Below are 16,234 nucleotides of genomic sequence, written 5' to 3'. Positions count from 1 at the left end.
AGGAAAACGCGACTAGCAAGCCGCATAAATTGAAAATTACCTAGCAACCGAGAAGGACTGACAGCAGCAGCAGCGACGGTGGCAGCGGCAGAGGCAGCTTGAGCCAAGCAAATAACAATCAAAATCACTTTCGACCCACAGACGATTTATTTATGGAGAATGGAACACCATTAGATGTGGCAGCAGGAGACAGCATCAGAAATCACAACTATGAGGCCTTAATCGCTGGGGCCAGCCACATCGTCAGATCGTCAGAGATTTTGATTTATTGCTATTTTATTTGCGCATATCCTTATTTGCCTTGTGTCGACTTATGGCCCAGTTCCCGTTCCCGTTCCTGTCTCTGTCTGCTAGCACGGCCTAAGGCTATTTTATTGTTCGATAAGTTATCAGCGGTCGAGCAAACAAGCAGCCGAGCAAACGCTGTGGCTAAGACCCTGCCTCGACCCAGGGCTCGGATTGGCTCCGACTCCAACTCCAACTCCGACTCTGGCTCTGGCTCGTGGCCTGGCGATATCATAATTTCACTCGCTCGAAAAGTAACTGTGTTTATGTTTTGTACGGGCTGCCAGCCTGTCACAGTGCCGTGCGACGTATAAATCTAAATTAAATGCCTTTTGCGCAGAAAAACATAAGAAACCTCAACCAACGCAAGGGCGCGACTAGCAGTTACCCTTTACCTGAGTTGAAAGTGATTCAAACGTCGGAGCTACATATAAACAAAGACTATTGGCCAGCATTAACCCATTCGATTTGAATCTCGAATATCATTTTAAGCAATAACCAAGAATCAATCTATTTAAACAAGTCGATTGGTATAGGATTATTTTAAAAAAAAATTCACAGAAAATGTTTTTAAACCTGGCTTTACCCATCTATTAATTTCTTGCTCATAAATTATTTAATTCTCTATATATGTTTTTAAGTATTGAAAAGTTTCTACATTTTCAAAAAGTATCAATAAGAAATGCTGATGCAAAACATTTTTCGGTTTAAGCTTAGATTCCGCTGTTTTTCTTCAACTAATCGGATTTAAGGTTCACTATATGGTAAGCTCTACAAATTCTTAATATATTTAATTGCTAAGTTCATTTATAGATCTTAGACAGAGGGATTCCTTATATTCCAAATTGCCCCTCAAAGAAATACTGCCGATTACAGGGTATATAAAAAAATAAAAAAACATTCAGCACGTTGTCACTCGATGTGACTGTGTGAAAAGGACCTGGACTCGGACTGGAATTCGAGCTGGGTCTGCTGTTGTGGTAACCACGCCCAATTTTACGCCCACTGCCATTCGGCAATGGGACTTGGTTGGTGGCCAGCGCAAATAAATATTAATCATTGTGCAATAATTTTCTGCTGTCAGCCAAATTTAAGCAAAGTATTCATAATCCACAAGTGAAAAACCACTTTTGACAAATCGTTTTGTGCGTCTTTCTGCCCGGCATATTTATCGCATATTTATTTCCAGCAGCAGCTCAGAAAATACTTTAAAAGTTTCTGAGCTGATTTGAGATCCCAAATTGTATATTACATTTCACAGGACTAGCTGCGCAGGTCCTGGGCGGCAGTTGCCAGGCGAAAACGGGTTTGTAATAATGAAAATATATTAAAGAGCGATACCTTCACACGTCGTCTCACAGGAATGGGGTTGGGGAGCTGGGGGTTGCACACGGGTTGCCGGTTTGCCGGTTTCTAACTCGTTTGGGTCAAACGAAAATGTTGTTTATGCATGGGCGTGTGGGCGTGGCAGGGTCTACAGTTTGGCATTGTCCTTGCTGCTGCCGGCGGCTGTTGGCATTCGATGCACGTAGCGCATTGTTTGAATTTCATGGCGACTTTATGAGTTTTGTAATCAAACAAAGCCACACACATACAAGCACACGCACATATATGCACACACACCGATGCTGTTGCTGTTGCCCTAACCTGCACATTAATATGCCCACACGTGGGGGCATTTGGACAAGCGTGGCGCTTGTTAATGCTAATGAAGCACGCCGGGCCATCAAATATTAACGCCACACACAAAGTCGACTTAAATTTGGCTCAAGTTGCAGCAGCCGCCACTTAAAATGTCTGCTGGAAATATTTTATTGCATACACTCAGGCGCAGACAATACCTGGGCGCGGCAGAGCCAAAAAAATACCCGACAATGTGATTTATTTGTGTTGCAGCACTTAAAAACTAGACACACACACACTCAAAGTAGACGCCACACCCACAGGGGCGGGCATTAGACTGTCTGTAAATTGAAAGGCATTTCTGGAGCTGTTCCAGGGCTTAGTCAGCAGACATGCTAGCAAACAAAGGCTGTCCGGCCAGAAATTAACTAAGCAACAGTCTGATATACACCACCCAACATTTTAGCCACCCACGCAACCACCTACAATACAAATAGCTAAACCACTGTGGATGGTCCTTTGCATGTGGGGAGCATGTCGTGCGGAGCTATCGGTGACCATCTATCGCCTGCCTGCGCAAAAGCATTAAATAAATATTTGCTGGCCTCTGCAGGAATTTTTCAACACGTCGCCACTGAACGCATAAAGCACAACAATGCCGAGCATGCCATGATATACACACACACACACACACACACACACGCACACAACAAATAGGAATATATATTCTAAATATCATATCATCAGCATTTTTCGATAGAGTCCTCTCTGGGGGGGAGTGGTGTGCGGCTTTTGGGGTTGACTTCGGTGGACAGTTCAGTGTTTATCATTTATTTTTTGATTTGGGTATTTAAGGTGCGGATAGGCACTAATGTTTGTGTGGGTGCGAGCGTGCGTAAAGGCTGCCCCAGTCGCCGATTGTGTGTTTAGGTAAGGGTATTCGCCCGGGTGTTGACAACTTAAGTGTCATTTGGCAGCTCGAGCATGACTAACTCTTGTATTTAATCTATCAAAACTAATAAATTGCAACAAGCAGGAATGATAACTATGTCGTCTTCCAAATGCTGCACGAAACTGCCTACAGTTTTTTATTCCAATTAATCTTACGAATAGATTTATCGTATTAAGATATGATACCAAATTTAAAAAGTTTGACTTTAAAGTTTAAAGATTCGTTGTAGATGTTCTTCCGGCATATCCAGCTTCCATAACTGTCAAAACTCAAGCCAAATTTTATGCTGATGAACTTTAATTCATGACATTAACTCTAGATCGATTTGACTTTCGCATTCAACCCACTAATAGAAGTAAAATATATATATAAATCTTGGACTTTTCTATTCAAACATTTCCCTATACATTTAATGATATATTAAATTTGGAAAATTAAAATAGCACTTTAAGTTAATACCTGGTGCTATCCTAAAAATAATTGTAAGCTGTACATATTTATGTCATAAATTATACCAAAAATTAATTAATCTAAATAACAAATTTTTAAGTTATACATAATAGAGGTTTATGTAAAGCCACACTCAGTGTTTAATTTTTTAAATATCATAGACAATATATCAATACGAAATCAATTTGAAAATTTAACACGTCACAAATCTAATGTATTTGCAGCTGTTTAACAATCTATCATTTAGTTTTGCTGATAATTATTTTGTTTATGTGAATTGCTGTTGGCTTGCGGATAACATAAACGTGACTGCAAAAGGACTTTTAATTTATGCGCTTTTCAGTGTGGGCACAGCATATCTAATCAAAACATGCTCCACACACACACACATACATACATAAAATTACACATATGTCTATAAGCATATGTCGCAACAATAACAAAATGGCCGACGCGTGCTAAACATTTGAATTCAAAATAATTAACTCGCATGCTAATTAGTTGCATTATCAATACAAAGCTCATTATTGGCATTGGTCTGGAGGCGGGGTGAAGCATTGTTGTTGTTTAAGTCCCCCCAACGGGCCAATATGATATGGCTATAACATGGTTCAGGCATTAAAGATTCGCACAGTTGGCTTTTAGAGTCAAAACGTTTCGCTAATGGGTATTTATGCAGCTCATAGATATTCATATACGATAAATAACCAGTCATCAAAAGCGCAATATCAGCAAGTGTGCGGCAAGTGCAATGTAGGACCGCAACATAAATCATGTGGCACAAACTCACACTCACGCTGTGGCAACAGCCTTCAAGTGTCCTTTCTGCCTTGGCATGCGCTGAATAAATTTATTGTTGTGCATTATGTTGCCTAGATCGCAGCTTCTTCATATGCACATACGTATACATACTATAAAAAAATGTCCATTATGAATATAAAATGCATTGCATTTAACCGTGGCAACCTCGCTGCCTGGCAAATGGATGGCCCGCATTGAGTAAATAATGCCTGGCAACTGGTATAAATGCAAGCCGCGACTCGTATTTTAATTATGAATATTAATTGGTGTGTAAGCCACGCCCTCGTCAGACCAGCAAGTGGGAGCTAATCCCTGGCAGGCTTACCAAATAAACTCAAAACTAATGGCGTAAAAAGAGAGTCTATGAATAAATCACAGCAGATTAGCTCGCAAATTATGCGAAAAGGGATAAGAGCCTCACTCGGCATCAGATCCTAAACAAATATGGGGCGCAATACCCAAAACACAAACCATTTTCCGAGCTACACTCAAAAATAAACAGTTCATGTTCGAACATATATTTGCATATATGTCGATGATATGTGGTCCAGACCTCAGCTTAAGCAAAAGGCAATACTGAAAAGCTATCAGAAAAGGATTGGCGGCTTAAAGGAAAAATATCTTAATAAATGCATGAATGCAAATTATTTGTTTAAAATTATTTTGGTATTTAAAGTGCTATATTGAATATTAAGCTTTAAAAAAATTCCATTTTTATATGCACACTGTACTAAAAAAGCCGGACGAATTTAAATAAGTTTTAATTGAAATATATATTTATTTTACAACAAAGCGCATCTTCTAGTCAAACAAGCCAAATGTTTTGATGCATGTAAATGCCTTTTGTATTTTTCGTAATTATTTGCCATACGAGCAAAAGGACCATTAGCATTTTTATGCTAGAGAGCACTTAAAACTTGCTTGCTTCTAGCACCACATGGCGTATGCGTAATTTTCCAATTTCACGGAATTACAAAATGCTGTCTAACCCGTCTGCTCGCCTGGCATGTTTCGCATGTCGTGCTTACAATTTCGAGTGCTCGCTTAGTTTTTAGTAGCACAATTTTATATATATTTGAAATGTATGCAAATTTTAATTGCTTTAGCTGGGTAACTTATGATTTATTTATCTAAATAAATGATAGATACAGCTAGTCTATATGTCATTCACATATAAAAATCTTTTTTATGAATTTAGCAATTAATTTCATATTTAAATAAAGCTCAAACAAGCACTTCATAATGTATGCACTTGTTTTGCATTAAACAAGTTTCATGGTTTTGGTTCTTTTGCTAAACTTTTGTGCAGATAAAAAGATTTGCTCAAATGTAAATAAGCACATGCGTATGTTTGCCAAGAACTCATAAGTCATGAGCAAAGTTTCTGAATTAATTCAAAGAAATCACTCAAAAGGTTTGCCATCAGCTGAGTGCTACTTTGAGTCTGCCCAACTCGAGTCTTCAACTCATTTATTAAATGGCCAGGCAAGCAACATACCCAGTTCTATCTTTACACTTTTGTTTATTGAGAACCTCATAAAATTTTGTTGATGCCAGGTCACCAGGTTTAATAACTTGTTTAATTTATCTTCTGCATTAAGTGAGCCTTGGCAGTTAAGAAAATAAACCAGATATTGAAAACCGATAGCATTTTTAATGGCCTGGCAAGTGCTTTCGTTTTATTTATATTTATTTATGCATTCTTAATGGTTTCCTGCTCCGTTATAGCATCTTTAAAAGTACACTCCTCATTTCTCTGTTTGCTGTACAATATTTCTAAATTAAATTTAGCACACAAAATAGTATTTACTTAAACTTTTTTTGATATTAAAATTTAAAAAAATGTATTAATTGGCTTCACGTTCATTAGTTATTAATAATAAGTCATTAGCCTTTATATATAATTTAAAATTCATTAGACATCCGTCATTAGTCATTGGTCTGTCAGTATACATTAGTCATTAGTTATAAGCCCTAATTAGTTAATCATTGGTCATTAGTAATTAGTCGTCGTCATTCGAAAGTTATCAGGTATAAGCAATTTGTCATTGTTCATCAGTCATTAGATCGAATTCATTAGCCATTAATTATAAGTCATTGGTTACTAGTCATAAGTTATAAGTCATTAATCGATGCTATTTCGAAATAAACTCGGTAAATATAGTATGTAATTTATGGAGAATTGAATTCACTTAAAAATACAATAAATTTCTCTACATAGCATAATAAATCTTATTTCGCGTTGCCAACACTGTTAAAATCTCTCAAATCTTTTCATTTTTGTTGTAATGGGCGTGGCTGGCGGCAACTGGCAAATGTTATGCATTTTCTATATATAGATATATTTTATGTGCATCGATTTCTGCTATATTGGCAAAATAATGTTTTTGAGCGCTTTCTGGCAAAGGAAGTCATAAATAAGCCAGAAACTGACGCTGACTGGACAATCGAGCTGTGTCCATTGTTGTAGCTCACTTTTTGCTGACTTCAATGCGGGGTGTGCCATTTGCTGCTGCATCTGCGACAATTTGACCCAAACTAGCCAATTCGCCCGCATTGTGAACAAATCAAGTTATTACGCCCAGTCCCAAAGATGTGTGTATGTGTTTGTTTGTGTGTGCGCGTCACATATGGTGCGCATAAATAGTTTCAGCATTTTCTATTTTCCATTGACTTTGTCGCGCCATGCGGCAGTCAGAGACTGTGGAGCAGCTACAAAGTTTCTTTATGCGCTTTCCATGAACATTTCGTGGCAGGTTTATGTATTTAATGGACTTTCCACAAGTTTTTGGTTGTTGTTTTTCTTTTATTTTTTGCCTTTGCTAAGTTGATTTTCTTTGGCTGGCTGCGCGCCTGCAGGATAACAACAACAGCAACAACCACAATGAGGCTGATGATGACGACGTCGCATTATGTCCATTCGCAAAAGTTTGGTGACGCCAGCATTTATAACCGCCTCAGCGTCCATTTTTATTATTAGCAGGCCACAAACGCACATGGGATACGTTTGGAGTCGAGGGAGGGCGTACAAGAGACGTCTTAACATGCATTTTGGTGCAAACGGGTGACGCATTTTATTATTCAATTACATTTTATGCACAAACATCTCAGAAAGCAGCTCATTTGCTCTGGCGCCAGCTCAGCCATAAATAGTTCAATGCGAGGCAACAAATACTCTGTATCTGGCCTTTTAATCATTCGCTCGCTTAATTTCAACAGCGCCCAAAGCGCTGCTCTTGACATTTAACCAGGAAAGGTTCAGGGTCAAGCGCTCTGGCTGAATAGATGACTGAATGGAGCAGGCGCTGAATGGCAGGCAAACAAATTCGTTTGAATAACATTTCCCTTGCTTTTTGTCAGTCCGAAAACAACGCAATGCCAAAGGTCAAATAAAAAGCAAGTGCATTGAGTCAGGTACAAGCTACTGAAAAAGGTGAGCACAAATGGATTTTCAGCTCGAGTCAATGCAAAGTGGGTGGCAGACGTGGGCTGGGCTGGGGTTTGGTTGGGGCTGGCAAGGTGCATCATTTGCCATTAACCTAGACAAACAACCAAAAAAACATGAAAAATAAACTGTTTTAAAGTGCTGCACTCAGCTAAATAACACACGATTACAACATGCGTCCAACGTATTATTTACGTGTATCAAAAATTAATAACCTGAGCATTTTAGGCAGACATTGGCCATGGCGATGCTCAGTTAGTTCGGGGCGTGGCTATGCATAAATCTTATGCATTCCTGCAGCAAAAAGTTAGCCCGCCACTCGACCGAGCTACCAGGTTGTTGCTTTCGTGCCCAGAGAACTCTCTCCCTGTCCCGCGCTTCCTCTCTCCCTCTCTAACCAGAAGGAGGGCTGGCTGCTTGTCAGATACTTTCTTTGACTTGCCGACCTTTGTCTGGCAGCTGTAATAAAGTGTTGTCATGCATTCCGTGCAAACAGTAGTGTATCATATTTACAAAAACAACTGGAAAACTTAAACTAGCTCATATCATTGCAGCGCAGGGAATTTCACTGCATAAGTACTTTATGATGAGCTCGAAAACTAGTTGCAAATAAAAAATGGTATGGTAAAAATATTCATAACTTATTTGAAGTGTGTAAAACATGTATAAATTATAGTTTTATAAAATTATATGCTTAATATAATTAACTGCAAATTAGTTCAAATTTGTTGGGCAAACAAAATAAAGCCAAGCTCATATCATATCACATAATATATAGGAAACGGTAAATGTTTTATTATAATTTTAAAATGTAACAAATAATAATAGAATATGCCTTCTATTCAAACTTTGTCTGCTTGTTGAACAATATTCATTTTATACCAAAACAAGTTTGTTTTTAATATTAGGTTAAGTAATTAGATATTTTTTTTTGGCTTCGCATTGCAAAACAATATTAAAGCGTTGTAAATAATATTAATGTAAAACTATGTCTGGACGGTGCTCAATTTAAATTAGCAGAATATTTAATATTCTAGTTTTATTTTAACTCTTAGCACAGTAATATTCTGTTCTGCAGGCTTTAGCTAACTTCTTCTGTCTTTCAAGCCTGATAATTGTTGGCTGCAAGCAGTCACTGCATGTCGAAGCTGTACTGTAGTGTACTCCGGGATATACTTAGGTATTCAACTTTTGACTGTCATCAGACCAGGCAGACGATAAACCAAATGCTATTAAATTTGTATGCTCAAACGGAGGTGAAGTCCATTCGGCTGCTGTTGGGTTTGTTGTGGTTGCAGCTGTTGCAACTGCTGCTGCTGCTGCTGCTGCTGCTGCTGCTGCTGCTACTGCTACTGCTACTGCTGCTGCTGCTACTGCTACTGCTACTGCTACCAATACCGTAAGTGCTATGGTATCTGCTGCTGCTGCTGATGTGGTTGTTGCTTGTTATGCTGCAGTTGTCTGCTTCACACTTAACATCCGCCTCGGCTGTTCCTGTCTGTCGCCAATTTGATTTGTTACTGTTTACGAGCTGAATGGAAAGCCAAACACTCTCTCTTCTGTTCGCATGTCTGGCTGTCCGGCTGCCTGTCCGTCGACTGTCTGTCATTCTGTCCATCACTCACTTGGCAAACATTTTATCTCGCTTAATTGCTACAGTTGTGTACAGATTTTAAAAGTGATTGAGATAGGCAAATAGCTTGAGTGCCAGACGCTCGGCTAGTCGAGAATTAGAATGCTCATGTGAACCTGGAAAAGGTTGCAAATAGTTCTGATAGGGAAACGCTTTCAGTAGATGAGTTGAACTAGCTTAACAAAGATAATTTAAGGGATGTATCTAAATATACATATATTAACTTAACGTTAGGATTCATCAGGGAAAAGCATAGAGCCGAATAGTTTGCTTCTACTTACATCTAAGAAAAATACTGTTCGAAACTATTCAAATTTAAATAATGAATACACTTGTAGAAAATATTTCAACTGAAGCCTGAGTTTATGGGTGTGAAAAACAAGGTTTACGAAGCGAAATTCAAAGCAGCGAATGAGTTTGAGCCGAGCTTGAAATATCTTTAAAATGTTTAGTTCTGATTTGCATCAATGTTAAATCGAGCGCAACTCAAAGGGATACAAAATGGATGGCATCAAAGACTGTGCAAATATTTGAACTACCCATTCATTATGGAGTGCTGCCAGTGCTCAATTCTAGATGAAGTACAATTTTCTGTCAATCTCGCATACAATTAAGTGTTGGAAAAATAAATGCATCAACAGTTGAATGAGCAGCGAGGGTCGTTCAAAAAACAAATGTGAAATTGATGAGCTAGGTGAATGACAATCCATGACACGCCCGGCTCGGCCATTCCATCAGAACGTGCTGGACTCATCAGCAACAACAGCATCATCATTATCATTGTTGTGTTCATCATCATCATCATCATCATCATCGTCTTTGCATAATGAACACGCGGCGAACTGTGTTCGATAAATTGTCGAAATTCGTTTTGACTAAAAGTCAATAAAAGTCCACTTAAGGCTTCATTGTTGTCCGCTGCCGGAACTGAGCAGATCCGAGGGAGAACTGGCTACAAGTTGTCCACTGAATGTTGCTGCTGTTGTTGTTTCTGTTGCTGCTGTGCATAAAAATTGTTTTTTAATGCGCGCACATCAATAGTCAAGCCAAATAGTCCGCAGCAAATTTAACTACCAACATTTTGTTGCTCACTTTTCGCTCTGTTTCGCTGGCATTAAAAAAAGCAGTCCGTTAAGAGGTTGGGTGGAGGGTGGCAAAGGTCACACTGGAGGGTGGCTTTTAGCAGGCAGACAAAACAAAACTGACAGCCACACTAAGTGCTCTCAACTTTGCCATTCACATAGTTTCTAGTTCTGTTACAGTTTTTTTCTTCTATGCAAAAGCCAAACCCTTTTTTGGGGGGCAGTCGTCAGCGCTTCGAAATTAGCTTTGGCAACCTTTTGCTGGCTTATTTTGGCCAGGCAAACAATAAATTTAACTTGGCTTTGGCTTACGGCATCGTGAGAAGAAGAGAAGCTCATTAGCCATGTACTCGTGTACCTTTAACCGGCTAATGCGACTTTAACAGCAAGTTTTTGGCAGCACAAACTTTGCCTGCTACTGGTAGAGTGTGGGGACGGGGTTAGGGGTGGAAAAGGCCCGTGTGTGGCTAATTAGAACACATTTCTTCAATTTAACCTCGACAGAAGCAAGCGGGCAACCTGTACTGACGAAACAGCCAGGGAGCAACCGAGGGGAAGTTTGAGTTCGATTTAATGAAACACATTACGTGGGGGTTGAAGTTGTGTGGGCGAGTGTGTGTTTGTGTGTGGGTGGAGGGGGGGGCTGTTGCCATACATATAGCATGCGCATTTTTCGTTAAATCATTTCCAATGAAAACGCTTAAAACTTTTCCCATGAATGTTATTGTTGCTGCTGCTGCCTCTGCTGTTGTTGCTGTTGAATTTGACAAATATTTATGCTAATAAAAGTGCCAACAGTTTTGGCTTGGCAACAGTCGAACTTTGTTGTTGTTGGGCCACGTGTGTGGCAAAAAGTTTACGTGTTTCGTTGACTGGCGGAGTGCAGGGTGTGCTTTCGGGCGGAGTTGGTGGTTACAACTATCGTTGAAAGCTTAACGACCACTTAGAGCACCACAGCGCTGTGGTGCGTGATTATGCACTTTCAGTTTTAGCCTGGCTTAAACCGTATGTAACGCATGTGGCTTGTAATCCCTTTATATAGTTTGAAATTTTGTCCGGATTGCAGTTGGTAATATGTATTTTACTTATAGTCTGATTAAAACTGTTGTTAATTGCGAAATCAATTCGATTTTATCATAATAATCTATTATAATGAATCTATAGATTTACTATAGGTAGAGAAAGATTTCTCTCTCTTTCTCTCTCTCTCTCTCTCTCTCTTACTTTTATTTTTGTTTATTTCCCACTTTTTCTCCATCTCACGTTTAAGAATCTCACTTTCTAAAATGCTTTCTTTCGAAGTCTTTTACACATTTTATTATTACAGTGTTTCTCCAAATTTGTCTCCCTCTTTCAGATGAGATCTTTTAAAATTTGCTTTTATTCAGCATAATCATCTTCTTTCATTATTACCCATATTTGAATACATAATTATGTTTGTTATCAATCTCTCTCTCTTTCTCTCTCACTCACTCTATCCCTCGCTCGCTCTCTCTTTTTTCTCTCCTTTTTTTCTCTGTCCCTGTCTCCCTCGCTCTTTCTCTTTATTTCTCTCTCTCTTTCCTTCTTTTTTCTGTCCCCTACTATAAGTTCTTAACAATTCAGAATATAAGCCCTCTTGAATAATGACTATAATCATATATTAATCCTTCTCTTCGGCTCACCATCGAACTTCTTTCCTTATTGTAATAGGTATTCATAAAATTATAAAACCAAATATTCCTTAATAAAAAACCGAATATATGCGGTAATATCTTTTCTTTTCTCTGTCTCAATTTCTATCTGTTGCTTATTTATTTCAAATATTTGTTAGATTTGTGATGTTGGCGTCGGGTAACCCATCATAATCAGCCAAGTAAAATTTGAAATGGCATTTGCCATACGTGAGTCAAAGTCTGTGACTGGCTTTGCTTTCAACTTGGCTCAATTAGAATTGCCGCCGGGAACAAATAGCCCCGACCTGTCGGAACTCGAGAATCCAAAACCGGGAGAACCGAGAGCCACAGCCACAGCCACAGCCAAGCGAACCGAATTTGACTTTATTAAATTAACGTTTCATGTTCCTTTAATGAACAAAGTAAAGACGAAAATAATGATGCAGTTAGTTAGCCCGAGGGGGGTTGCTGAGTGGAGGCACTGGGCTCGGGGCGGGTGGCCAAGTAAACGTGTAGCTTTCACGAAAAACAAAAGACGGCGAAAAGCGAAAAATGCCGCAAGATGTTGCCACATTTTGTTGCTGGCAACGCGTTGCTGCGGCTTTTTGCCGTAACAAGCCACTCTAATGACAATATTGGCACTTACAACAATAACAACAGCAGCCGCAACAGCAACAACAACAACAACAACCAGAACCGTAATAATTTTTGTGGTTATTACCAAGATTACAACAGGCAACAGCAAAGGCAACGGCAATGGTAATGGCAACACACAAACACACACAGACACACGCACACACACACGCAGACGTAAACTGAAACATGTCACACACAGGGATGTTGACTCTTACACACACAGACACACCTATACACACACATATATATGTATAAATATATATATTTATTTGTGCATGTGTGTGTGGCAACATTTATAGTCTGCATAGAATTGGCGCTTAGCAAACGTCGCGACACCGCAGCGATCCGGGCAGACAGACTTGAAGGCACAATGTTTTCATTTTTAATGAAAGCACGTAAAATGCGAAAAAGTCTCGCACATACACGCACGCACACACATGTGCTGGGCAGGCATTCATAGATTTTCTTTAATTATAATTCTAGACGCGTTTATCACATCAACAACAAAACAAAAAACACACATGCACACGCACATTTTTTTTGGACAGTTCAACCGCGTACTTGTACTTGAAATATTATACAAACACGCATACTAGACCAGACAATGTGCCATTATGTGTGTGTGTGTGTGTGTGTGGTCTGTGTATGTGCCCTCAAATTTTCATCAGCTAAGCCAACATAAAAACTAACAGACACACACACACACGCACAGACAACAAAATATTCCCAACGCTTGTGCCCTGTAATAGCACATATGCCAGCAATTTTACAATTTACTCCACATTTCATTTGGAGCTGGGCGAAACTGGCTCACGTAATAAATTCCTAATTTTAAATAAACCATTTTTGCATTTACCAAATATGTTGTTAGTTGTAAATTAATGGCAAATATATGCGAAACATTTAACAAATAATTCAATATTTGAATTTTTAAAAGCTTGCTATGGAATTCATAAATTTTTGGGAATACTTTTTGCACTACATTATTTTGAATGGGAAATACTTTCCTTTTGAATTGCTTCAGCATTCTTCGTAAGCCTCAAATAAATGAAATTCCTTTATTATATAGTTTTTTTTTTTTTTAATTTTCTTAAGGTATGCGGCATTCGAGCATTTATTGTTTGCATGCTTTCAGCCACATCTTATTTATGCTATTTATTTTGGTAAATTTGTTGTCTTTTATACCTTTCGAGTTGCTTTTACTACGGCCTTTGTTCGCATGAAATATATTTATATATTGTACGTATGACATTAGGTTTTATAATTTTCCGTTGCTCAAAATTCATGATGTTATAATTTTGCAAAGTATACAAAAGCATTCCTTGTTAAATATTGCAGCCAAATTAAATATAAAATTTACCCAGAGTTATTGTGAAATTCGGCAATACAATCAACAGCTAGGCTAAGTCAAACGAGTTGAAATATTTTAATTAGAAGTTTGTTAAACAGTGATGTAAAATATGTTTTCACCTAGCATTTAAACAGTTCAATACAAGTTCAGTTAAAATTATTTCTGATATAATAGTAACAAGAAGAGGCGCTTTAGTTGGAATTATCATACCCAACAGACTCATTTTAATCAGAAAAATACAATCGATATATGAATAATCAAAAACATAACTTTAAAAAAATTTGTAACAAATTTTAATTTACATCACAACCTTTTCGAAAATTGTTTGATTCTAACATTAACCATTTTTGAGCTTTAAATGACCAGAGCTCGGGTAAATAAAGGTTGATTTCCAATCAGATCTATTAATTAATCAAATCACCAACTAGTGAATTTTTATGTTTCGGTAAATCATGCTTAATGCATAAATGACGTTTTAAATATATAGTTGAAAACGTTTTTGAAGTCGAACGTATAAAGATTAAAATGCTCCTGCCAAAAACAAATACGCATTCATCTCTATATATAAAACTGTTTGTCCTGACTGACTGACTGACTGACTGACTGATTGGTGATCAACGCACAGCCCAAACCGTAAGAGCTAGGAAGCTGAAATTTTCACTGTAGCTACCTTATGTGATGTAGGTGCACGTTAAGACGGGGTTTCGGGAAATTCCACCCGCAAGTGTGGAAAAATCGCGAAAAACGTTTGTATGTAACTTTTTTGTTTAAAAAAAAACATACAAACTTATTTTCAAAGATCTTTGTTCAAATTCATTTGAAGGGTGTTTCACACTTTTTGAAAAATCCATCCCTCCTTGGTGCAAATGGAGGTCAAAGATTTGGTGGGTGAAGTTTCGCGCTCAAATTCATTTCCAGAGATCAATAAGAAAAATCATTTGAGACGTGTTTCACACTTTTCGCAGAATTCAAACTTCTTCGGGGGGAATGCGATTTAAAGATTTTTTGGGCGAAGTTTTAAGTCGTGTCCGATTTGCTTCAAACTTATTTTCAAAGCTCTAAATAAGAACTTAATAACTACGTATTTCAGCGATTTGGGAAATTCCACCCGCCACAGTGGTAAATTGGCGGAAAACGTTTGTATGAAAGTTATTTGTTTACCGTCCGATCAGTTTCAAAATCATTTAAAATTTGTTTGGGAACATTGATTTTATAATATACGTGCCACGGGCAAGGCCGGGTTATACCCGCTAGTTATTTATAAAATGTCTAGATTCATTTAATTTTTTATAGGGCTGTATTTAAACAACTGATTCGTTAAAAGCTAAAAATCAATATTTATTCTCACTTTGTAGACTGGCTTATTAATATCGGTAATATTTTCGACTGCAATACGCATTGTTTACACAAGTCCTATATACTTAATCTTACCTCACATATATTTTACATACCACATTCAATCCCATATGCTAATAGCATGAAAGGGAGTTTGAACACTTTAAAGTCCTCATAATTATATCAGTTGCCAACAAAGCAGCTTATTTTTCATGCACATTATAACAAATATGAATAATATGAGCTTTGTGTATTTCATTTTTTGTGGTTTATTTAAATATTTGGGCATATGCCTCATTAAGAATTAATCCCCATTAAGCTTACTTTGAAAATAAAAGCAGCTGTGCTTTAGCTGATGCCACGCACCACGCCAGCCAACAGGCTGCCACAGCTATGAAGGCCACATAAGCAGGTGCTCAGGCCAGGCATCATATTATTAGTTGGGTTTGAAGAGATTATAGCAAGCTGTAAATATAATTCAAATGATATTGTTCACTTTGATAAGCACTTGACCAATTGCACACACACACACACCAGTCAAAAGGTTAATAGTCTGACAAAAAAAAACTAGAATAAATAAACAGGCAGACAGCACTAAGCCAAGGAATATATTGAAATGCCAAATATGTCTGGTGAAGTTATGCAACGAGAAATGTAAGAGCATGGAAAATAATATTTATTTGATGTTTCCGTTATCATTGACAACAACAAAAAGAACAAGAATAACAACAACATTTTTCTGCAAGTGCCGAGTGGGAAAAAGCAATGCCAGAGCACACACAGAGACAAGTGGAGTTGCAGGCTGGACTGCGAGTCTTTTGGAGTGCATTTGAGGCGGTGTGCGGGGCATACAATAATCTTATGTGTAAATACATATGAATTGTAAATGGGGGCGTGGCACATACAATATGTTACATGCCACGGAAAATGGCGCATAAGTAAAGTGCAAGCTTAAAAGGCAAATGGCAAAAGATTTACCCAGCAGC

General features: G+C 38.1%; 1 protein-coding gene and 1 long non-coding RNA gene across 2 annotated transcripts; one reads left to right on the top strand and one right to left on the bottom strand.

Annotated features, from left to right (window-relative positions):
- Positions 1-8,802: 8,802 nt before the first annotated feature.
- Positions 8,803-9,165, bottom strand: LOC135438489 (uncharacterized protein DDB_G0271670-like). Its single transcript, XM_064696816.1, has one exon. The coding sequence runs from the start codon at positions 9,163-9,165 to the stop codon at positions 8,803-8,805; it is 363 nt and encodes a 120-aa protein (XP_064552886.1).
- Positions 9,166-15,760: 6,595 nt separating this feature from the next.
- Positions 15,761-16,225, top strand: LOC135438509 (uncharacterized). The gene is made up of 2 exons (XR_010437890.1): positions 15,761-15,902; positions 15,964-16,225. It is a non-coding gene; the product is annotated as an uncharacterized LOC135438509 (long non-coding RNA).
- The last annotated feature ends 9 nt before the right edge of the window (positions 16,226-16,234 follow it).

This window comes from Drosophila montana, unplaced genomic scaffold, assembly GCF_035044405.1.
Source record: "Drosophila montana isolate Dmon_TW-CO22-7 unplaced genomic scaffold, ASM3504440v1 contig_3848_1, whole genome shotgun sequence".
Lineage (NCBI taxonomy): Eukaryota > Metazoa > Arthropoda > Insecta > Diptera > Drosophilidae > Drosophila > Drosophila montana.
The sequence above is the reverse complement of the archived record's forward strand: the minus strand, read 5'-3'. Positions and strand labels throughout refer to the sequence as shown.

Excerpts from the sequence above, each read along its gene's own strand:
- LOC135438489 (XM_064696816.1), bottom strand. The coding sequence starts at position 9,165 with ATGACAGACAGTCGACGGACAGGCAGCCGGACAGCCAGACATGCGAAC.